A 26,333-nucleotide genomic window follows, 5' to 3' on the forward strand; every position below is an offset into this window, starting at 1 on the left:
TATCAACCTAAAAAGTTTTTCATAACAAAATAAAATATCAACAAAACACTTAAATAGAAGCACATGTGAATCCCTGGGCTCCATCCTCAGAACTCCCAGAACAAATTTTAAAAATTGAATAGTAGAAACAAAATAGATACAAGCTATATATCCATAAGCAATTGTTACCTAACATATATAAAGAGCTTCCATGTCATATGAATAAAGCATGAAAACCAAATAATCCGATGTAAAATGAGCAAAAGCCTGGAGTAGACATTTTTGCAAAACAGATACAAATGGTCAATATCAGGGAGGCTTCAAGCCAGAATAAAGTATTATTTCCTACTGTTATGATGACACTTATCAAAATATCAAAAATATTATAAAGATGTTGAGAAAAAAAATATCTTGACTACTACTTTTCATGAGAACATAAATTGATGTAATAATTTAGAAAAATGAGGTTAGTTTTAAAATTAAAACTAGAATTTCCATATTATTCAGCAATAAAATCTCTTTGTATATATATCCAGAGGAAATAAAAAAAAAAATCACTATCACATCACAGATATTTATCTGCACTGCTTTGTTTACTGTCATAATAGTAACAGAAGACAGGACAAAGAGAAATAGTTAATTGTCTCAAAACAGATGAAAGAATACAGAAAATGTGAGAAACATGTGCATCAAAACACAGAATATCATTCAACCCAAAGTAAATCATGACAACTGTTGTAACATAGATAAACCTGGAAGACATCATAGGATTTGAAATAAACCAGATTCAGAAAGACAATTACTGCATGATCTCACTTATACATGGGTCTGAAAATCAAAGTTAAACTCATAGTACCAAGAAGTGGGATGCTGGTGGGATGCTGGTTACAAGCCTTAGAGGATGGAAGAAAGATGTTCAGAGGGTGCAAACTTTCAGTTATAAGGTGAATAATAGTTCTTTCCTTAAAGATGTGACTTAGTGATAAAGGGTTTATAGTGCTTTCCCAGCATGCACAAGACAATGGGATTCATGCCCAGAAACATAAAACTAAAACAAAAGAATAGTTCTGGAGATCATCATGATGATTATAGTAAATATACTTGAAATTTGCTAACAGAATAGATCATACCATAGACACATTTGTGTCAGGTGACAAACAAGTTAATTGCTTTGCTTGTGATAATTATTTGATAGTGTATAAATGTCAAAGTACCATTCATATATTCCTTAAATCTACAGTTTTGTCAATAATATTTCAGTGAGTTGGAAAACTATGAGTAGGCAGTTACAAAATGGAAAAAAAAAAAACAGCTAAAAGAGGGCCTACATAATCAGTGAGAAGAAGAAAAATATTTTGATCAAAGGAAGCAGATAAGTGCCTGCATGCCAAGGTGAGGAGAGTAGCACGCGTTGAAAAGCATAAGAGCAAGGATTACATGGATTTAGGGAAATATGCATAATTTGAAATAAAGAAGTTTGAACTGTGACACAAAAACAACTGAAATTTGAGGTGGAGAAGGTAGGCTGTCAGTCAACAATTTTTAAAAGGGCTGAAAAGGTTAAAATTTATTCTGTATGTTAAGTTGGGTTCCTGAGGATATAAACAGGAGAGTGTTATATCAATTCCACTGTGGTAATATGAGTTATGGAAACAAAGAGGAGTGGGAGAGAATACTGCCAACAAGGGTTTCTGTAAATATTTGTATCTGATTTATTTTAACTCTTTCTGCTAGATTACAGATTACAGACTGACTTTGCATACAGCTTTATTAACATTTTATTGAGCCAGGCGTTGGTGGTGCATGCCTTTAATCCCAGCACTTGGGAGGCAGAGGCAGGCAGATCTCTGTGAGTTCGAGGCCAGCTTGGTCTACAGAGTGAGTGCCAGGACAGGATCCAAAGCCACAAGGAAAAAAAAAAACCTGTTTTGAAAAACAAAAACCAAACCAAACCAAAACAAAACAAAAATCATCTTATTGGTGAAGTAAATATCATCACATAAAAATATTTAGGTGTTTTTTGTTTGTTTGTTTTGAGGGTTTTTGGCTTTTTGAGACAAAGTTCCAAAGCCCAGGATCACCTCAAATTCTCCATGTAACTCAACATGACCTTGGATTCTGCTATTCCTGTATCCATCTCCGAGGTGTTGGAATCACAAGAGTGCTTTTGGTTCTGCCTTTTGGTTCCTTTATTAAAACAAGCACAATAAGGAAGAGGTGTTATAGAATCAAAATTTGTAGAAGTGCAAAATTGTTATAGGTTAACCATGCTGGTTGATATCTATATATCCAGTACTCAGAAGGCTGAGGTAGGAGAAATGGGAATTTGAGGCTACATAGCCAGAACTTGTCATTTGGTTTCTTGTTGCTTGTTTGTTGGTTTTTGAAACAGGATCTCTCTTTGTAGCCCAGCATGCCCTGGAACTCACTATGTAGACTAGGCTCGCCTCTACCTCCTGACTGCTGGGACTTAAGGTATGCACTACCTCTACTGGTCAGAGACCCTGTAATATTAAAAGTCATTTAAGGGGGCAGTGAGATGGCTCAATGGGAAAGCACTTGCAACAAACCCGATGAATTGAGTTTGATTCCCTAAAGAAACATACTGGGAAAGAACTGATTACTCAGGTTGTTTCCTGACCTCTACACATATGCCCACATACACAAATACACACATACAGAATAAGTAAATACATAAATGTAATAAAAATGTAATGAAAAGTGGAAAAAATACATAAAATCAATAAATTCTGTTAGTTTAATTATTAGTAAAAGGTTGCATTTTTGTGTTTTGGTGGCTTAAGTTCAATATAAAACTATATTTCAACATGAGAACAAAGTATTATTAAGAAAGCAAAACAGTATTCATTTTGGAGGTTTTCAGGGTTATGAAGGGTCTGAAAGACCTATGAGAAAGAAAAAAGAAACTTAATTGCTGTCTATTTCTTTTTCTTTCTTTTTCCCCAAGACAGAATTTCTCTGATTATCCATGGCTGTCCTGGAAGTTACTTTGTAGACCAGGATGGCCTTGACCTCAGATAGATCTGCCTGTCTGTGCCAACTAAGTGATGGGATTAAAGGTGTTCACCACCACTTTTTCGTGTTTTGAAATATGAAAGCTGCTGATTTCTCAGTTAGAAAATGTATTCTAATTATATTAGTACTTCACCTCAACCATCAGTAACACACATTCAAGTTAGGAACTTTCAATGTCAGAAACAACTATATTTTTCTTTATCTATAAATATTAATAGCCCCATAAGTTTTCATGTAAAGAGGCCACTTAATAGACTGTCTGTTAACATAAATACCATTTTTATGTTAACTAAAATTGAGAAGCAGAATGCAATGTTATACTTACACAACTAGAAAATATAATAAACATGGGCTCAAAATTATATGCTAATGCTAATATGTTTCTTTCAGGATGAGCTCTAATCAGAAATTAGTAATCGGAAATTTGTAAGAATTTTTCTAAAATAAGATGAAATTTTAGGTGCCAATGTGAAGTGCTGGACCATGTGGTTTTGCTAACTATGCTACTCTCCACTTCTTTCTGTCATTTAATGTTTATAAATTTATAAAACAAAATAGGAAGACATCATTACCCATACTTTCCAAGAGAGTAAATGGAGACAACACCGAAAGGGCAAGAACACAAGAACTAGTATGAGTATTTCCAAAAGAGTACATGAAATGTTAGTTTATATTAACTGTAATATTGGTTGTCTTCTGCTGATTGACAGATACAGGCTATTAATTGATTTAAAATGCACAAGTGAATTACACAAATACAATTCTAAAATCTTTTGAGGAAATGGATCCCACAAAAAAATAATCACACAGTGATAAGGCTGAAAACTTCGTTTGTCAATGAATATGGTTCACTCTTCCATACCTTATACATTACTTTGCAATAGTCTACTCCATTTCACTCCCGTTAGGACCATATAAAATGAAGCCCAATTCAGCTGTAACAATTTTAGTTCTTTACTTAAAAATGAAAGGCTAATTTTATAATAGTGGAATGGGTGGATAAATGAAACCTTTAACATATGAAGATTATGGAGTGTAGAAAAAACGTAGGCTGATTATTTACAGAGCTATTCAGATCCCTAAACATTACAAAGATTTCAAATTTCCAAGATTAATAGAAAGCCACCAAAAATGACTAGAAAGTTAATTACATTGAGACCGTAATTTCTGTAATTGTAGTATCTTTTTAGCCAGGCTGAGGAAGCAGTGAATTACTTTCCATGTTGAACTATGTTTGTTTATTCTTTAGTTCTTAATCTTTCCTACTAAACTACCAGTACTATCAAAAAGGAACTATACAGACAACTGCCTTGTAACTGTAACCTATCTAGGTGCCTCCTGTATTGTATGATATCAATTCACCTTATAAATGTTTCTTTTTACTGATTCTCAGTGTTCACTTTCTATAATAAATGTTTTACAAATAAGGTATAAAAATGTAACTTCCAAAAATCACCATTTGAAAATAAAACATGTAAGTGCCAAACTCATAGTACATTTAGTTTCTTCATGATTCTATTTTGTACAAAAACAAACAAACAAACAAAAAAAGATTGAGTTTCACAGCTTTAAAAGCATTCTATATATGTTTGATTTTAACTTTAATGTTCATGATCTCAGCAGATATTTATAATAAAAATAATTGAACATTTCTTTCCATTAAGTTTTGTATTGCATAAAAGATAGCAAGAGGTTTGTATTAATACAATGAAGGTAACACTTCTTTGTAATTCAAAGCTTTTCTAGCTTCCAGATGTTCAAGTTACTTACTGCAAAGACCATCTAACTTTTCCTAAGAAAAAAAAATCTATGAAAAGTTTTCTTGTGAAAATTTTCAACAGTTCAAGCAAAAATAAACACCATACACTATCATAAACAAAGATATACGTTAAATAATAATTCTTCTAGATTTCCCACCTGGCTGGAAGAAAACTGATATCACAATGTATTTAAATAAGTTCCTAACATTAAAAACTAATTAACCCATTTAGCTTTTACCTATTAAATTTGTATTTTCCTGGAAAAAAGTAAGATAATTTCATTTTAGTAAGTGCAGTATTTTAACAGTACCATTTTCTAAGGCACTCGGTTAATATCCTAGATTGATGACAATCAAGACAGAATATTAAATCCTAATAAACCTAAGCAATAGCAAAAGCCCAAATTATAGGCTTAAATTTGATATGCCTCCTGAGAAAATAAACTACACACCAGATGTACATTTACAGTTTCTTACGACTAGCATTGAATGAATTTGGTACTTGGGCAAAATTCTCAACAGATAACTATAAACATTTCTGAACAGTTTCTGGGAAAAACATGTGATAATGTTGTAAAGACACCATGCTAACTTTAGGAGAGGAATGCCATGTCTCACATATTAAACTATATATACAGTCCTTTCCTTCCTAGTGATTCAAAAACATCAGGAGGAATAGAATCAGAGAATTTTTCTCAGGTGATAGATGTGAGGGAGGGATTAAAAAGTGTTAGAAATGAACTATAAAAATGATCCCTGAAAGCAGTAGCTGATGGAAACAGAAGCAGACAACCACAGCTAAACACTGAGCCAAACTGGAATCCAGATGCAGAGGGGGAGGACAAGACCATGCTACAGAAACCCACAGAGACAGCTGACCTGAACTAGGAGGAGCTAATGGGCCCCCAGACTGATAGCTGGGAATCCATCATGGGACTGACTCAGACCCCCTGAACATGGATCTCAGTTAGAAGGCCTGAGCAGTCTAAGGGACCTCTGAAAGTGGAATCAGGATGTATCCCTGGTGCATAAAAGGACTTTGGGAGCACATTCCCCATGGAGGAATACTCCCTTAACCTAGAGGCATGAGTACCTACTCCAAATGACTTGACAGATTTTGTTGACCCCTCCTGAAAGGCATCACCCTCCCTGTGGAGTCAGGGTGGGGGAATGGGCAGGGAGGGTGGTCAGGGGGGGCAATGGAGGAAGGGAGAGTAGGAGGAAGGGAGGTAGGGAGAGTAGGATGGGACTAGGAAGGCTGAGTCAGGGGAGGAATAGACGAGAGAGAGAGAGAGAGAGAGAGAGAGAGAGAGAGAGAGAGAGAGACAGAGACAGAGACAGAGAGAGAGAGAATGAGGATAAAAGAGGGAGCCATTATAGGTTTGAAGAGAAAACTGACTCTAGAGAAATGTCCAGAAACCTACAAGGATGACCCCAACTAACAATCTGAGCAACAGTGGAGAAGCTACCTTTAATGACCTTCCCTGATAATGAAATTGACAACTAACTTATCCATTATCATAGAGCCCTCATTTAGTAGCTGATGGAAACAGAAGCAGACACCCATATCTAAACACTAATCCAAACTGGAATCCAGATGCAGAGAGGGAGGACAAGACCAGGCTACAGAAACCCACAGAGACAGCTGACCTGAACTAGGAGGAGATAATGTCCCCCCCCCCCAGACTGATAGCTGGGTATCCAGCAAAGGACAGACTCAGAACCCCTGAAAATGGGTCTCAGTTAGAAGGCTTGGGCAGTCTAAGGGACCTCTGACAGTGGAACCAGGATGTATCCCTGGTGCATGAAAGAACTTTGGGAGCACATGCCCCATGGATGGATACCCCTTTAACCTAGAGACAGGAGGGAGGGCCTAGTCCCTACTCCAAATGACTTGACAGATTTAGATGACCCCTCCTGGAAGTCATTACCCTACATATGGAGTGGGGAGGGGATAGGAGAGGAGGGTGGTTGAGTGGGGGCATGGGAGGGTGGGAGAGAGGAAGGGAGGGAAGGGAAAGGGAAATGGGCTCTATATGTAAAATAAGAAAAATAGATAAAAAATGCAAAAAAAAAAAAAAACCCACATACTCTATGTAGTATTGCACTGTTCAGGGACATTATATTTTCATATTTAAGGCTAATATTACCAAGTTTAATAAGAAATCAAAACTGTTGGTTTTAAGTACAAATGTTTCTAAGAAATATACACCTGGATTTGTAGAGGGAAGAAGTATATTGGATTACAATGGAGAATATTTTTCTCTATCTTCAAATCAAGTCTCTTTCTTGTAAATGGATTGTAAAACTAGTATTTTCTGGGTAGTTCTCTTTTAGTAGTTACTAAATCTAACTTAGAAATTCTATAACCTTTTGGTAAATATTTAAGGGAAAAGGTATGCATTTTTTTTTTAGCAAACATTTATGTGCTAGGTACTAGATATGCTAAGGCCTTCTGTTTTCATGAAATCTGTCATATAAAATCTTTTAGAAAGGTACTGATATTACTTTTAGTTTGAAATTTTAGAAAGAGTAATCACCATATGTTGCAAATGGTAGCACACTGGGGAATAACTTCTGAAGCTTATTTTATTCCCTATGAGGATCTCCAGATCTATTAACATACTTGTCTACATCTGTTTCCTTAATCTAACATTTTGCAAATGTTTCTTCACATAACATAGGCAGAATGATAAAACTTATTTTTTATGAATTTTTTGAGAAAAGTATAAAAGCATTTGAAAAAAATATGTGATAAAATAGTTCATGGGTTTAATGAAAATGAAAAAAATTGATACAGTAGACCATAAACTATATAACTTAGCTTGTATACTTTGGTGTATATATAAATGTGGGTATACACTCAAATGATCAGGAGAATAAACTTATTAGCGAATGTGAACAGAACACAATATTACATTCAGTGAAATGAACTACTGCTATAAATCAAATTAAACTTTAGAAACATACCAAGTGCAAAAAGTGAGATGCTTAGTGGCAATACTTTTCGAAAGCTCGGAATGCATCATTCAGTGTGTTTAACACAGCATTATATATGAATCTTTAAAGACAGAAAACCAAAAGGACAAAAACCACGAGAGATGGTAGACAGACAAGATACAGAAGTATTTCAATAATAAAAACATTATTTATCACTCCAATTATTAAATATATAAGATAAATTTATGTGGTATTTATTACGCTGTATAGCAAACATGTCACATATATTCTTTTGTACATATGGAATAATATTGCATAACACTATAATTCAAAATTTAACTATAATATAGTAAATAAGTCTGAGAAGTAATACATTGTCAATTCCCATCTAGAAGAACTTAACTAATGTAGTAGAAACCATCTATTCTTTTTGGTACAAAAAATGCTTTTGTCTACATCTTTAAAAGTGTTTTGGAAGGATAACTTTGAGAAATTACTAGCATGCAATAATTTATTAACTCAGTCTCTCATCCTTAGCCCTAAGAAAATATGGAGCTCTTAATTATTATTTAAGATTATGAAACTTTCTTTCTTTTCTTTTTTTTTTTTTTTGGTTTTTTGAGACAGGGTTTCTCTGTATTTCTTTGGAGTCCTAGAACTAGCTCTGCAGACCAGGTTGGCCTTGAACTCACAGAGATTTGTCTGCCTCTACCTCCCAAGTGCTGGGATTAAAGGTGTGCACCACCAATGTCCAGCTTGAAACTTTCTTATGCGTGTGTACTTTTATCAGATTATAACATTATAAATACACATAGACATATCGGCCTCAGAAAACATATATATGTGGATATATTTATCATACTTTCAACTTTGCAAGTTCCCCTCAATAAAATCTTCAAGTTATCTAACTACTTTCTCTAATGTTTCTATTATCTGACTTTTGATCTATTATATTAACATAAAATAGGAAACTTGAAAAGATATAACTATTACTTCTTATTAAAGCAGCTGAACAAAACTTAAAGGACAAACTATAGACAAATTGAATTAAAATTATTAGGTTAAATATGAAGGCAAAAAGAATCAAGTTTATTACTATCTTTATTGAGTATGCAGAATTAATATAATTCATATTGCTTAAAAACTTTATATAAGGCTTGCCCTGTTTTTTGGTCTGAAATGCTCCAGTTTTGATCTCAAGAGGCCTGATTCAATTTTCAGGTCACCTAGACTGTCTGATTTAAGAAGGCTTAAGCACTAACCCTGAGCATTCAGTTAAAGTATTTAAAGCTGTGTGTGAAATGACTATAAGACTACTCTGGCTCAGCCTTAGCACTGCATGAACTAAAGAATATATTTCTGCCTATTGAAGCACATTTAGGCTAACTTTTTTGATCTTTAGATGTATATAACTAAAGTTTGAATTTTACTAAAACCTTTAAAACACTGTATGACTACTATATAATGATATGTTCTGATTGTAAATATTCAAATCTTGGTGATTTATAAATGTGTGAGTGTGAAGTTCATATATGACCAACATGAATTCTGCATTACATTTAAGTATAAATGTTAAGATATATTCCAGAATAGAAATTATGTAAATTTATATGAAAATATAAAGATGATTAAAATTAAAGCAAAATATATTTTATTTAATTTGGGGGGTGAAATTTTATTTTTTTTAAATTTAGAAACAATCTTATTTTATATATCAGTCCCCCCCATTCCCACTTTATTTAATTTTTCGAGACAGTGTCTTACCATGTAGCTCACTATGTATTGGAAGTCACTATGTATACCAGCCTGGCCTCGAACTCACAGAGATCCACCATCTTCCAGATTATCTTTTAATTCACTCATTTCAGAAATGTTTTTGAGTTCATGACCATTCAACAGCAAAATGATACAGAGTACCAATCTTTTGAGCTTTTTACAAGCAACAAACTAGCTCAGTTTAATGTTTCCAAAGTCTCTTTTGCTAATAATTCTAACAACCATTTATTAAGTCGTTATGAAATGTTCAAATGCTCACATAAAGTCTTGCTATCTAACAAGATAGTAAATGGTAAACTTTTACAGGTTAATAATATCAGGGCTCTGGTGTAATTTATCTAAGTGTATGCCATTTTTCCAATGCATATCAAGGATAATTAAGCTCAGATCTTATTTCAAGGCAAGTTCTACCACAGTATTTTATTATAAAGTACGGGCTAAGTTATACAAAGTATTCATGAGAGTAAAGGAAGTGATATTCATATACATGGAATATGATTAGGTAGAATGACAACTCTTATTAAAGATTTTTCTGAATAAATCATTAATTAAAAACTTAGAATGATAGGCTAAATTTTTAAAATATGCAATATTTTCTAGGTATTTATAAATGTATGATCTACAAATATAAACCACAGACTTTATTTCACTGCCATAAAAGTTATAATTTTTCACAAGTGTCTAAAAATCCCAAAGTTAAATAGCTAAAATTAGTTAAATTTAGTCACTAGAAGTCCAAATGTACTATATATTGCACCACAAAGCCAGTCTATGGGGCCTCTGGCAATGGAACCAGGATATAGCCCTAGTGCAAACAGACTTCTGGAATGCATTCCCCCCTGGAGGGATGATAATCCCTTTGCCTAGAGTGACTTGACAGGCTTTGATGCTCTCTCATGGAAAGCCTCACCCTCCTTGGGGAGCAGATGAGGGATGAGTTGGGGGGCTGGTGGGTGGAATAGGAGGATGAGAGGGAGAGGGAACTGGGATTGATATGTAAAATCAGAAAAATAAGAAAAAGGTTAAAAAATAAAAAAAAAATAAAAAGTAGTTACATTTAATCGGATTGTATGTTTTAAAGGATGTATACTCAACTTGTACATTTATATTTTTACTTTCAAAAGCTAATTTAATATTTAACTTCACATTATGCAAAAACTATTATAACGTTAAAAGCACAAATACATACTTTAAATGAGATTATCTAACAAAATAAAACATTCTTCAGTATGGATATTTAAACTATATCAACAAAATAATAACTTTTTCTTTTCTTAAATTTGTATTCATAATGAAGTAAAAAACAAACAAACAAAAACTATGCCAGGTAGAAACAGAACAAAGAAAAAAAAAGCTCAGAAAAAAAAAAAAACCAAAAACATTTTCACGTAAAGCATTTTGCCAGAAATTGAATTTTAAGAGAAAGTTTTCATACCGAAACTAACAATTGAAAATCTGATTTCAAAATGTTTTACAACATTTGAAACTATTCTCTCATCATACAATTCAAAGTTAAGTGTAAATTTTAGCCTAGAAAACTAAAAGACACTAATGAGAGAAAAATGTTTGTATATTTTGTTTTTAAATAAAAATATTTTACCCCACTCTTATCAAATCACTTGTTACATTCCTCTTGTTTTTCACTTGACTTCTCTTGGTAATTTTATGTCTCATTTTTGTTGGTACTTCCAATAACTTTGAGCTAGATGTGATCACTTATGTATACAAATTGTAAAAGCCAGGACATGAATTTTCCAGTGTGGACTGATCTTCAGCAGAGCTAGCTTACATATCCCCAAACAAACTTCTTTCATCCTTATTCCTTGTCCCACATAGTCTCAATCTTATCAAGGCTTTACCTTTCAAACTGACACTTTAGTGCTCACTTCTTAATTAGTGACAATCTCAGTAGATGAAGTACAGCATATTAAAATGGTACAGTAGAATTATTTTAGGTTAGGCTAAAACCCAAGAAGACAGGCATCATGCAATTATTTCAATGCTGACAAGAAATGCGTGGGAAACTGTCTCATTTTTCTGATTCAGTTGCTGACAGGGCTCTAAAAGAAGGTTCGGTTCTTTGTGAGAATTCTTTCCAGTTAAGATTTTAAAAACAAATTTCCCCAATTTTTTTTCTGTTTTTATAACGAATTTTATGAAGTGAACAAAAGTGTTAAGGGAAAATATCTTAAAAGCTTCAAAAATCTGAACCTGTTCAAACACAGAATAAGTAAAAATGATATAGATTAAATTGGACTAAGAAAATGCCTCCAAATGGAGATTTGCAACAGAAATTTATAGTGATTTTCGAAATTTTAACATTATTCAAAATATAAGTGTCCAACATCAATAAGAATTTTCCACTTACTTCACTGTACTACCCCTTTGTGTTAAAGGAGAAAAGCTATTTATGACAGTTTATTTTTAGATATTGATTATCTCATCTTGCTGCAAAGGGAATAAAAATAATTAAAGTGGAGTGAAAAATCATTTTAAACACAGAATATTTCAAAGCATAAAACTACTCAGATGAGAGTTCTTGAAAGCTCGGTAATAAATGCATGCCCTAGATAATTTTTAAAGTCTATATCTTACTTATTCAAATTGTCCTCTTAAGAGTCAGCTGAAGTTGAATTACTATATTTAGGTACTTCATATGATTGCAAATAAACATTTGGTTGAATATATATATACATATATATACATACATACATACATACATATATATAGATATACACATATATACACACACATACATGCTGGATGATACAATTTGTTGGGTTTAACTATATGTAATTTATTTTAAAATATAACTTTAGGATTTGTTTATGATAGGTTATTTTGACAAACGTAAACTAACATTCCATCAGTGTGGAAAATATTCCTTCTTTTCTGATACCTTAAATTTCCTTTTGGAAATTTGGAAAATATCGAAAATTAAAGTCTGCCCATAGAGTAGACTGTATTGTTTAAAGCAGAAAAAGTGTAGTAATTCAGATAATTTTTGTCTACTAATATAAAGTTTCCTAAAAGATACAGTTTGTTAGCATTATATATCTATACGGTATTTAAGAAAATATTTGGGTTATAAACAATCACTTATTACATATTTTTCCCTTTTATAGAATTGAGGGTTGAAGTAGTGCCATATATATACAAGTGCTCTATCACTGAGCTATGTTACCAAGCCCTGAAGACAGATTTAAAGTGACGGGTGCCACTAGGATTTTATTATTAATATGAGTAACAGAATAAAAAGAGTAATTATTAGTTTTTCTCTTTTTCTCTCTTTCTTTTTGCAAAAGACAAATGAACTTCTGCCAGCCACAGAGAATAATTCTGTTCCATCAATTTTTTTTTTAAATTAATAGTATATATGAAGTAAGAAAGACACTGTCTTCAGGGAGTTTATCATCTGATGAAAGTAAGATAATTGTTATTCAAAGGATATAACTGCCCCAAAGGGTAGTAAAATGCTATGCACAGAACAATGAAGAATTCTACCGCTTCTCACACAATAATGAATTATGCGTCAAAACAGAAGATAAAAGAGAATAATACAAGTGACTAGTCTAATCTTTTACAGGAAAAAAAGGTAAACAATGAATGTATGGGAAAGTAAAAGACCAACAGCAAGGTTTTACACTTATTTTCAATCATAGCAGGAACAACATTACAATAAAGATTCAATATCGAGAAAAGACAAACACCTGTGGGAAATCAGAAAATTTGCATGAATGAAGTATCATTTCTCAGAATCCTTAAAGGACAGGGCATAATTTTAATAAGGCAGAGATGAAAGATATACAGGGCATATTGTACAGAAGAATCATAAGACAAATAGCTAAACTAAGGTCTGTTTTACTAACAATAATTTATCTGTATGATTTAGAGTACAGTTAATACACTTGGGAGTTCTTGAAGATAAAACTTAAGTCATGCAAGAATAGCATCTTAGCTCCTTTGAGTCCCATAGAAAAGTGTCAGCAATTCATTTTTAAATAACAAAATGGGCTTAGATGTGTGATGACTAATTCAAAGATGATCCAGTCTATACTTATAGACAGATTAAAACAGGATGTCATCACATTATTATTAAGAGAAATTTACACTTAATGTCTCTTTTAAGGAACAACAGAACTAGGTATAAGGAATGTGGAAAATCAAGGAAAACAAACCAAGAACATAAGATTTTTGTCCTAAAGTAAAGATGACATGTCAAACAGGACATGTGATGGGAAAATGAGCATGAGGAAGTTTTGACAAATGTCATGAGCTACCGAATTTTAAAATACAGAAGCTGGTAATGTATGATCAAAATGCCATAAGAGGACCTGCCATATCTTTTAAACAGAGTATATAGTGGGTGGAGGGTACAAAGTCCTTCTGTGTTCTAAGTACATTTAGAGTATTTTAGTAATTTTATGTTTGGACAAGACAGTATGTACTTAAAGTTCAACCTGTAAAACAATCTCTTCTCTAGTCTACTTAAAGTTTTCTAACCTCTAAATTGCAAAACTTCAAACTCATTATTGCCTTATAATAAGATACTTGAGGGGAATGTTCAGCTAAAGAACAGAGCTATTTGAAAAGCCTATTGAGAATACCATAAAGTCTTTGAGGGCAATAAGATAATGGAGTATGTTTTATATAAAGTAACTGTCAATAGCAGATATTTATGCAATCTGGTGAAAAGCAAAAAAAAATCAACTAAGTACTAGTTACATAGCAGGCTCTTAAAAATCACAGAATGTCTGGGCTAGCCACATCTGACATGTACTGCATTTTCCCAATGTATTTCTCTGCAGAAAAATGTAAATTCACTAGAAATTATTTCCACATTCTTCTCAAAATAATCGCTGAAGGTTAAGAATAAAGGTAAATTGTGTAATTTGTGAATTCTAAACACAGAAAACTATTTTTATTTCCCTTTATGTATCTTCTGTTCAAAATTCCTTTGTGTATTGCCTTTTCAAATAAAAAAAACATTGATTATGTGTGAGTTAAGCAATGACTACTTGATGATCTCTACGGATTTTAAGCAAATTCATAGCTGTCATTTTGAATTGCCATCTTATTTTATAAAAACAACGAAGTGTTAGCCCACTACTCAATATACAGCAACTTTTATTTCAAAAATATACCTGAAAATATTTTCAAATTTGATAATAAATTAGCAATAAGTGTGAATTCTAGTGCAAAAATTAAAAATAAAAACAATGGATTTCATGTTAATTTTTCAATATTCTAGTTGTCTTTCGTCTCATGTAGAAGTAAAAAAGATTAAATGAGTAATATAGTTACCATGGATTTTTGCCATGTAACAGTAAAGTGTTAATAATTATGTATTTTATTACTTTGTGCACAGAGAATGTGTTAGAAAACAAAGGCCTAGAGGTAGAGCACCATTCTAGAAAATACAGTTTTAAGAAATGTTTCTGATATCTTTTTTGTTACTGTGAATTAAGATTTGTTTTTATTGGTTGCCTGTTTGTATTCTAAAGAGAAAGGGGCTGAAATTGGATGGGTTTAGAGGTGAGGGGATCTGGAAGGAGTAAGAGGAGGGGAAACACGATCACAATATATTGTATAAAAAAAGATTTCCAACAAATAAAATGTTTATGATAGGCCATAACAACAGGAAATATTAGCTATAAAGTTATGTCATTGTGATTTCCTCTATACCCTAGGGCAATGCACATCACCAAAAACACCTAGAAAAATGTGCAAAGATGCAAGATTTTGGGTCGTATCTATAATACATTTGAAGCGTGTCCCAAAAACTTTAATTTCTAACATCTGTTCATGATATCAAACAGCAGTTTGTCACACTGGACTCCATGACTCTGAAACATAGGCCAATAACTATGACTGAAATTTGGCCTATTTTTCGAATCAAAATTTAATGAATCCTAAACAACACTCATCAATTTAAACCTGCCTACTATGTTTGCCTTAAAATAAGAGACACATTTGTGATAGATACAATGTAGCCTACAAAAATATTCAGTATCTGGATGGTCAGAATATGATGGAAATCATGTCTCTTTATGGAAAAAACATTTATTAATCTGCACTCTCACAATACTATGATTCTGTTTTCTAGTTGAGATTTTAAAAAAATAATACAAAGGGACACACAGTATTTTACGATCCTATAAAAATGAAGGTAGGTATTCCAATTTATTTTATATCTTCTGATAAACAAAACTTATGATTCATGCACACTTTTCCAGTATATAATTTTCTTTTTATGGATCATTTGCTCATTTTTCAAATATAAATCAGCTAGTAATTTAACCAAAGGGAACACTGTTAGCCAATACCTGTTGCACAATTGTTGTTAGTTCCAAGCAGAGCTGTATGACGTTATTTCTTGTGACTGAATAGTCTGTCACAGCAGCAAATGGTGACCTACAAAGAGAAAACAAAGACTATGATTATTAACAGCTTTTGAAAATCATCAAAATGAAATAGTATAACATAAGATTTTGATTAAAATAAAGAAATGAATTGTTTTAAAGCGTACATAGTGATAAAACACAATATTTGGGACTCAATTAGATTAAAATGAGTGAAATTAAGAATTAAAATTTAGAAATATGTAATTTTCTTTCTATAAAATCTTTAGTTCTTTGATGCTGTTTTCAAGGCTCCTTCACAATATCTAATACAAAACAGCAGACAAGAAAAGCCTAATCAAAAACTATATTTTAATACTTACTTTCCAAAGAAACCTAACATTTTAATATGACATTTACTTGAAATACAATTAAAGGCTAGCAAGCAATACTAATAAACTAATGGTTACTGATGGCTTACTATAAGTAAATTACTATTCTGATTGTGACATACATACTAACTTAATATTCACAATAAATGTTATGAAACTGGCATTTCTTTATTATTTTCATTTTACAAAAGACAACACCAAAGGTAAATAAACATTTAGTAACTTGCTGAAGCAACAAAAGAGTGAGGTGTGAGAACTAGTGTGTGGGAGCTAGTGTTCAGAACAGAAGTCTGAATCCAGTCATATGCAATATGCAGTTAAACACTATCTTATTAAATTTACCTAAGGTTTATCATTACTTCAATCTCTTTTAAAAACAATATATTCATGGAATTGTTCCATTTCATCTAAGCTGACATTTATAAAGAACTTTAAATAAGACAAAATGCTTTGCAATATTTAATTGTAGTAGCTAAACCTTACAAATCAAATACTTATCAAAAAATCAAAATCTTAACATTTGCTCAGCATCATTCATAAGGGAATTTTATACTTAAAATTAAATTGTAGTTAATGAAAAGAAAACAAAAGCATATACATTACAGTGCAAAGCATATACATTACAGTGCACTTTAGAGATTCACAACAATGGTCATTGATACTACTCCTTTCACTTTTCTAGCATTTAATGATTATGCTTTGTTATATGTGTATACTTGGACATGGAGAGTGGAGAGATGGTTTCAGCTGTTAAGAGTACTTACTGCTCTCCCAGAGGACCTGGTTCAATTCCCAAAACCTAACGTGATGGCTTACAACTCCAGTTCCAGAAGATCTAATACTTTTTCTGGCTTCTATGGGCACTACGTGTGCAGGATGTGCAAACATGCATATAAGTATAACACTCATACACATAAAATAAAAATAAAGGTTCAAAAATATTTTTCAAGATTTCAGGATATACCAATAAAAGGGGGTTTGTGGAATGTTGGAATGAATTCCTGCTATGTAAAATATATTATTGGATGGAAAATTAAATATATAATAAACACATACCCACTAACAATATCTAACAGAAGTTTATACTGCTTATCAGGAAAACAAACAAATATTTTTCATCTAACACACTGTAGATAACATTCTATTACATTTAAATTGGTATCCATACATTCTAAAATTTCTATGGTCCAAGGAGCAATACTGATTAGATACTCTTACAACCCAAGACAAAGGAGGGAACAAAGTCCAAGTTCCCCAATGTACTAAGATATAGCATTTTGTCTTAAGATACTTTTTCCATGACCACTGAAGATTAAAAATTGATTCACAGGAAAAGTTTAAATAGAAAACTTTTCTGAAGCTTTTTTCACATTATGTTCAACCAAATATTTCACAAATACTCTGATTTCCTAATCCACCAGCTACTTTATCCTACCTAATCTCTTAGCAACATCTGACCCTATTGATTAACTGTGTTTTCCTTCAAATTCTTTTTTTCTTTTGTTCCTATGACACTACTTTCACAAATTCATTTTTATTCTGATTAAACTTCAATAACTGTTTTCATGAGCTAAACTTCTCATCTTTTTTGGGTATGGGGTTACTCTGCATTGCTATAGCTGTCCCAGGACTCCCTCTATAGACCAGACTGGCCTTGAACTCAGTTCTCGCCTCTGTCTCTGAAGTGCTAGGATTAAAGACATGTGCCACCATGCCCATCTTGAGCTAAAAAAATTTCAATTGCTGGTGGTCCACAGTGCTCATTTCTTATCCTGTATTTCTCTATTCCCTCAAAAAAAATGTACAGTACAGGTGAAGACTTTTTCTGGATAACTACTATATCAATGAGCAAAGTATAAGAAAAATATCTGCTATCTTGAACGACATATTATAGAAAGAACAGTTAATAAGAACAATAGATGTAGTTTATAAGTACAGTCATATAGTATGTTAGGAAGGTCTAAGATTTTTGAAAAAAATCAAGTAGGGAAATCAGAATATATTCTAATATATTCCTTACATCTATTGGATAATGTGTTTGACAATTTCGATTATTCATTGGGTCAGCCAAGTCAGGCATGGACTATTCATTCCAAATATCCCCATTCTCTGACTCTCCAGTTTTAATTTGGCCCTAGGCCTTATCTATCTACACAAACACCTTGAACATTCTTGATTCTTATTATTGTTTCACTAATTAAAATCTTGTAACAGTGGAGAAGATAAACTATATAGTCAGATTGTCAGGATCTAGCATGTTCTAGCCCCATTTACTCGTCATTTGTGTTTAATTGAATCACTCTAAATCCTAGTTTGCTTACTTGTATAATAAGGACAGTACTTTTGACTAAATAAATATTCTGAAAATTGTTCATGCCAAAGAGAGTCACCATTGTGGTTAGCATAAGAAGCACTATCAGTAGTAACAGTTATTAAAACCTGAAAAAGGTTCCAAAGTAGTATTCCTTTTCCTACCAATAGTTTTCTCCAATATTCTACAACAAGAAATCTTCAAAGATTTCAAAATCCACAGATCTAAAAAAAAGCATTAGTATTAGTAAGGCCAAGATTTTCTTTTTTTTCCTTATCATTTGGTTTTATTTAATTTATTTCTTAACATTTTTTTTTGAGACAAGGTCTCAGTGGGTAACTTTGACTAGCTGACCTGGCTGATCTGGAACTGACAGAGATCAATGTGCCTCCTCAATGCTGGGATTAAATGTATGTGCCACCAAGTTCATTATTTTTTTGTTTCTCTTAAGTCAAGCTGTTAAAGCAATGTTAATAATCAAGCCGGTCTATAGTTGGATTTTTCTGTAATTAAAAATAAAAAAGCATTCATTTCTTTTTTTTTTCAATTTATAAAAGTTCCTGTAGAACTTAAAAGTTATCAGAATTTATCTTTTTGTGTTGCTTTTAATTACTTATTTAATTTTTATGGTCAAAATATCAAATAGCTTGTAAGCTAATGGAATGCTGCTATAGACATAGCATATAATGCACACTAACCTATTTTTCTTTAGGCTTTTTTGTCATATTGTCACTCCCTATGAAGTAAGCATAAAACAGTCATTGGATGATGTCATGGATTTCTGTGGGTATTTGTACTTGGAGGTGAATTTATGTTTATCAAGAATTGTAATGACGATAAAATGCAATAATACATAATACAACAGAATCTAAAAACTACTATATATTGAAATTAGAATATGTATATTCATGCCCACCATTAGGAAACAAAGGCATTCTCTGATCATTCTATGCAACAGTATAGTGAAAAGAAAATATAATGTAATTTGCTTAAATCATTTTATGTTGGGATGAACAAATGTAGTTAAAGGGCAAATAATACTGACAAAATCTAAAACTAAAACTAATGTTTTTATTTAAGCATTAACAGTTAAGCCATATCTTACTGAAAAGAGGTAACATTTACTATATTTGTATATATGGAGGTTATTTAAGCTTAGAGTAGCATTCCTTCATGAAGGGAAGAAAGGGCAGGAACTCAGGATGTGAATGTGGAGGTAATGGAAGAAGAGGCAACAGAGGAATGATGCTTACACTAGCTCAATTCCCATGGCTTGCTCACCCTGCTTTCTTTTTAATGGCGCAATTTAAAATATGTTTTCAATTGAAATCTATATGATTACCCCACAACCAGCATTATCCTAACTGGAGAAAAAGTAACAATCATATTAAAATCAGGAACAAAATAAGGCTGTCCACTACCCTACTCCTTTTCAATACAGTGCTAGACACACAAGCTGAAACAACTAAGCAAGTATGTAGTGACATAGTCCTTACACAAGTAAGAGAAATTAACAGGAAAAGAAGAAGTCAAATGGTTTCCAGTTGTAGATAAGATATACATGAGATATCATGATTCTACATGAAAATGCTAGAAACAATATTTAGCAAAATGGCAGGGTACAAAAATCAACTTAGCAAAATCTGTATCCTTTTTAGATATCAACAACAAGCACACTGAGAAAAACCATGGGCATACTCTCATTCTCAATGTCATCAAAAATATAAAACCAAAAAGGGAGTTAAGAGGAGGTGGAAGACCTCTACAGTGAAAAATTCAAATCTGAAGAAAGAACTTGGGAAAGACGCTAGAAAACTAAAAGAAGCCCACATTCATAAATCAGTAAAATTAATATTGTGCAAATGACCACACTACAAAAAGCAATATACAGATTAGATTAAATATCAAAATAGCCACAACATCCTTGACAGAAATAGAAAAAAAATCAACCTAAAAATATATATGGAACTAGAAATGACACTAAATATCTAAAGCAATTCTGTGCAAAAAGAATAAGGAAGGGGTTGCCTATTCCATACTTCAGGTTGTGTATACTAGTAATGTCAGGAGCTGCACCCACAAACTCTCACAAACATGATTGCTTAAGCATGAGCTGAACTACACCAATAGACATGCCAAAGTGAATAAGGAAAATCCCACAAGGCTCCAACTCTACACAACAAACTATAGGCACCTATGAAAGGCTGAAAGTGGGAGAAACTCTTTCCCCTGATGAAAAGCACACCAACTTATTGTTGTTCATACAAAATTGTCAGTCTTGAAAAAACGTATATATAAGTATCATTACACAGTCAGAGCATATTGTATTTAGATTACATATGTATGTACATATACAGATACGAATGTAATAACTGCTAATTTTTTAAAAAGGCCATGAATTTTAAAGAGAGCAAGGAGAGGAGGGGTGTATGGAAAAATTGAGGGAAGGGAGAAATATTGTTGTAATATTATAACCACAAAAATTAAAATAAATCAGTAAAATAATATAAATATTATATTTATATAATATGTAAATATAAATATAATATAAATAAATATATATTTAATATATAATAAATAAAAATAAATAAATAAATATAAATATATAAATAAATATATAAAATAAAATATGGTATCAGCAACAAAAGGCACATAGAAAAATAGAACAAAAGGGAAGGCTCAAACATGATTATACATAACATCAGCAACTTAATATTTCACAAAAATGCCAAAAACATTCACTGGGAAAACTGGGTATCTGCATGGGAAAGAATGAAATTAGACTCGTATCTATCACCTTATACAAAAAATGATACAGGTGTAGGAAAAGACTTTCTGACTAGGACTTTATTTGCCCAAGAATTAAGGACAACGATTGGCTAAAACGCTACTTCACAGCTAAAGAAACTATAAACAGGGTGAAGAGGAAGCCCAAATAATGGGAGATAATCTTTGCCAGCCACACATCTGACAGTGGATTAATAGGGAGGGAAGAAGGGAGGGAGGGGGAACTGGGATGGACATGTGAAATAAAAAAATAAATAAATGAAAAATAAAACCAGAAAGCCTCTGTCAAGTAAAGAAAAAGAATAAAGGGCAATTTTAAAAAAAAGGGGGGGGTGTATATCTAAGAAATACTTTCAGCAACTGGGAATTTCAAATTAAATCAAGTTTGAGGTTTCATCTCACCCAAGTCAGAATGGCAAAGACCTAGTGGAATCTCTTTGAGTTTCTCTCTGTTAATTTTGGCTGTCAGCTTGCTGGATATTGCTTTTTTATGTTTAAACATGTGCCTTGTATCACTGATTTCTCCAATACCTTTATCATAAAGGGGTATTAGATTTTGTCAAAGGCTTTTTCAGCATCTAATGAGATGATCATGTTGTTTTTTTTTTTTTCTTTCAGTTTGTTTATATGGTGGACTACATTGACTGATTTTCCTATGTTGATCCATCCCTGTTTCTCTGAAATGAAGCATACTTGGTAATGGTGAATGATTTTTTTTTTTTGGATGTGTACTCAGATTAGGTTTGCAAACTATTATTGATTTTATTTTTCAGTATTTATGAGGGAGAATGCTCTGTATTTCTTTATCTTTGTTGCATATTTGCTTGGTTTGGCTATCAGGGTAACTGCAGCTTGATAAAGGAGTTTGGCAGTGTTTCTTCAGTTTCTATTGTGTGGAACATTTTGAGGAGTATTGGAGTTAGTTCTTCTTTGAAATTCTGCCCTGAAGCCATCTGGTTCTGGACTTTTTTTTTTTTGGTTGTAAAATTTTTGATAACTGTTTCTCTTTCATTAGGGGTTATAGGTCTATTTAAAATGTTTATCTGGTCTTGATTTAAATTTGGTATATAGAAACTATACAGAAAATTTGTTCATTTCTTTTAAATTTTTCAATTTTGGGGAGTATAGGTGTTAGGAACTAGCAGCCGGCTGACCCCCGCCCCGACGATGGGCAGGACGCTCATGGCCATGTCATCCCTATGTCAGTTTTACCTGGCGGCCAGAGGACTCAGTTATGCACGTGCAAGCCTCTTTTAAAGCAAGCGCCTCACACCTCTCTCTCTCTCTCTCTCTCTCTCTCTCTCTCTCTCTCTCTCTCTCTGGTTCCTCTCTCTGGTTTCTCTCTTGCCCCTCTCCTGCTCTCTCTCTCTCTCTCTCCTGCTTTCGGGTTGGCCACCAGCTACCCCCTCTTTGTCTCCCTTCTCTCAATAAACTCCACATGGGTGCTGAAAAAAAAAAAGGAATGGCAAAGACCAACAAAACAACTCACATCATCCACTGTTGATGGAAATACAAACTGGTGCAGCCAGACTAGAAGTTAGAACTAAAACTAAATCTACCACATGACCAACTAACTATACCAATCCTTGACAAAATGCCCAAAGCATTCAATAGCCACAGATAAATGCTCAGCAATATTTATTGTCATCCTATTTACAGTCTATATTTTAAAAATAAGACCTCATAAATTGTCCAATCCCAAGTGGTCATCTCTAAACATGTATATATTTGAGCAACATTAAATGGACTCAACAGGTTATATTTGTTTGTATGTGTGTGTCTGTGTATGCATGCACATGTTTATACATCTAACAAGAATAAAGAAGTCATGAAGTTGAGAGGGGCATGGCAAGAATTAGAGGGAGGAGAGTGTGGAGTAGAAATGATGTAAGTATAATTCTAATATATGAAATTATCAAATATTTTAGAAATACATTTACTTTAAACAACTGATCAGTGTAGTTTATATAGCTATAACTAAAATTACATGTTATGTTATGTTGAAAATACATTTTCTTTATTTTTTTCAAAATCTGGTAATATATAGCTTAGTATCCAAATCAGGATTTAATATCATTGATATAATTTAGATGATAAAAAACTAAGTAAAATCAACTTCTACTTTAAGAGTACAAAACCTAGCTGGGCATTGTGGCACTTTAGAGACTGAGGCAGATGGATCTCTGTTAAGAGTAAGGTTTTTCCTGCCAGCCTGAACCCACTGCCACCACCAGAGAGCTGCATTTTCCATGCCTGCCTGGTCTACATGGGAGAGCCAATGTTGTATAGTGAGGCCTTGTCTCAAAAAACAATAAGTAAATAAATAAATAAATAATGTATGAAACCTTTATTTTAGAAATAAGGTCTCATTTTTTTAAAAAAAATAAATTTGAAGAAATCATCCTGAAAGATGTAACTCAGTAACAAAAAGAGGAACATAGTATGTACTCACTCATATATGGATTTTAGACATAGAGCAAAGGATCACCAGCCTACAATTCACACCTCCAGAAAAGCTAGGATACAAGGAGAAACCTAAGAGATTCATACAAGGTCCCTCACAGAAGGGGAAAGGAACAGGATTTCCTGAGCATATTGGGAGTGGAGGGTGCAGTGATTGGAGAGGGAGCTAGGAGAAAGAGAAGGCGAGAAGAGGAAAGCATGTGGGGCTAGGAAGATTGTGTCAGGGGAGGAATAGACTAGAGAGAGAGAGAGAAAGAGAGAGAGAGAGGCAGAGAGACAGAGAGAGACAGAGAGAAACAGAGAGAGAGAGACCATAAAAGAGGGAACCATTATAGGTTTGAAGAGAAAACTGACTCTAGAGAAATTTCCAGAGACCTACAAAAAGTCAATTTGAATCTTACTGATATTCCTTGTTGGAGGAATTTTGGCAAAGATAAATTATCAGAATTTCTTCTGAGGTTATTCAACCACAACACGCTAATACCATGAACTATGAAAATAGAGAGCTCAATTAGTCTATTTTTAATTGCAATCCAAGTTAATGACAATATCCAACCAAATATAAAAATTTAATCTTTTCTATTTCAGATTATAAATTTTATACTATGATATACATTCCAAGATACAAAACCAGGGCAAGGAGACAATCAGTGCACACTAAAAAAGTAGTAGTAACTATGTACTCATTGCTCATTCAATATGGTCATTACCAAAAGGAATGCAGAAATCCAGGACAGACTCTACATTTTGTTATAACAGACAAACAGTAATTTTGATTATAAAATAGCAAAGGGATTTTGTGCTTGACAGACATAAAGTAGTAATTGTCTATTTTGATAGAAAATTTTACAAAAGATTCATATCTACATGATAATGACATAAAACTACTATGAATCATAACCAAATATTTATTATTTTTACTCCTCTATCTGTCTAATGTTTTCATAAGAAAATATGAAATAATGCTCTGGTACAAACTGATGTATGAAGAGGAGTTACTTATGAAATATGGAGCAGAGTGTACCTGTCCAACCAAGCAAGGAGACTCTTGGCTGCTCCAATCAGATCCACAACTGAGGTCAGAAAGTCATTGGGCAATTTTCTGCTGGTTCTTCCATCATAATGGCCACTCCTTCTCCTTCCTGTTATGAAGTTCTGTAGATTTTTGGCTGATGCATTCAATTTGTGAGAAAGAGTTTTTAGATTTTCTGTTTCTAAGCCATAATTCTGAAGAATAAAACAGAGAAAAATATACTTAATGTCAATATTTTCTTTATTAAAAAAGTACTGATAAAAAAGAATTTACAGAGGTAATGGTGGGACAATGTTAGAATTACAAATGAATAAGAGCTTTCTGGCTTAGTGGAGCCCACAGTCAAATGCCTGTTTGGGGATATTAAGGAAAACAATTATAATAAAGTTGTGCTAGCTAATTTTTATGTCAACTTGAAACAAACTAGTCATTTGAGAACAGGGAACTTCAAATGAGAAAATGACTTCATAAACTCTGGCTGTCCACATGAAAGCCTGCACTGGTGGTCCTGGGTGTCATAAGATAATAGGCGGTGGTCAAGCAGTAGAAATACACACCTTTAATCTTAGGAGGTAGAGACAGGCAGATCTCTGTGAGTTCAAAACCAGCCTGGTATACAAAGCAAATTCTTGGACAGCCAGGGGAGTTAACACAAATAAACCCTGTGAAAAACAAATGGAAGGAAGGGAGGGAGGAAGGGAAAGAAAGAAAAAGTAAAAGAAAATAGGCTGAGCAGGCCACAAAGAACAAGCCTGTAAGCAGAACTCCTTAAATGCCTCTGTATCTGCTCCTGTTCACAGGTTTCTGCTCCTGCTTGAGTTTCTTCCCTGACTACCGTAGTGATGAACTGTCATATGAAAGAATAGCAAAACCAAACAACAACCCTTTCCTCCCCAAGTTACCTTAGGTTACAGGGTTTCATCACAGCAATAAAAATCCTAACCAAGATAGATGTTATTGAAAGGATTTCTTCAAGAACACAAAAACTTGTGTATGAGATATACTGCATTCTTTGTTCTATTTATTACCTATACATTCATATACTTGGCCACTAAAATGTGCACTAGGAACCAGTCATGATTTAGAAAGAATTCAATATAAATAGTCTAGTCTTAATGAATTAGAATTAAACCCACATGTCTCTTTTAATTATGTACATATAAAATAATATGTATGAAAGAAATGAAGGAGCACATTCAACCTTTTTGAAAATAAAGTTGGCTAAATCCTCATTAGTGGCAAATTCTCATCAAACACCTAACTAAAAATACAACATTAATACCAAAAAATTTTACAATGTCTATTTCATTTTAATAAGTTTTTAATTTGAATGTGCCATGCAGCAGGTATTCTGATTTATAATACTTTTCTTTGTAAATACTGAATTCTAAAAGGCTTGCTGTAATGAAAAAAATTGAAAGCAGATTATATTGACTAAGTTAAGCATTTACAGCTCAAAGAAACAAAATCTTAGCAACTCCAGACATCATTTTTTTTCATAAATACTTATATGAAA

At 32.8% G+C, this 26,333-nt stretch overlaps 1 protein-coding gene across 5 annotated transcripts in view; it reads right to left on the bottom strand.

Annotated features, from left to right (window-relative positions):
• Cnksr2 (connector enhancer of kinase suppressor of Ras 2) overlaps nucleotides 1-26,333 on the bottom strand; it is a 248,221-nt gene that overhangs the window by 157,877 nt on the left and 64,011 nt on the right. For all 5 annotated transcript variants that reach the window (XM_051179229.1, XM_051179227.1, XM_051179228.1 and 2 more), the window contains exons 3-4: nucleotides 24,809-25,011; nucleotides 15,817-15,904 (exon numbers count right to left, since the gene is read on the bottom strand). In XM_051179229.1, the coding sequence (XP_051035186.1) occupies nucleotides 15,817-15,904; nucleotides 24,809-25,011 (291 nt within the window). The remainder of the gene's footprint in view (nucleotides 1-15,816; nucleotides 15,905-24,808; nucleotides 25,012-26,333) is intronic.

The sequence above is a fragment of the Phodopus roborovskii genome, unplaced genomic scaffold (genome assembly GCF_943737965.1).
Source record: "Phodopus roborovskii unplaced genomic scaffold, PHOROB, whole genome shotgun sequence".
Taxonomy (NCBI): Eukaryota; Metazoa; Chordata; class Mammalia; order Rodentia; family Cricetidae; genus Phodopus; species Phodopus roborovskii.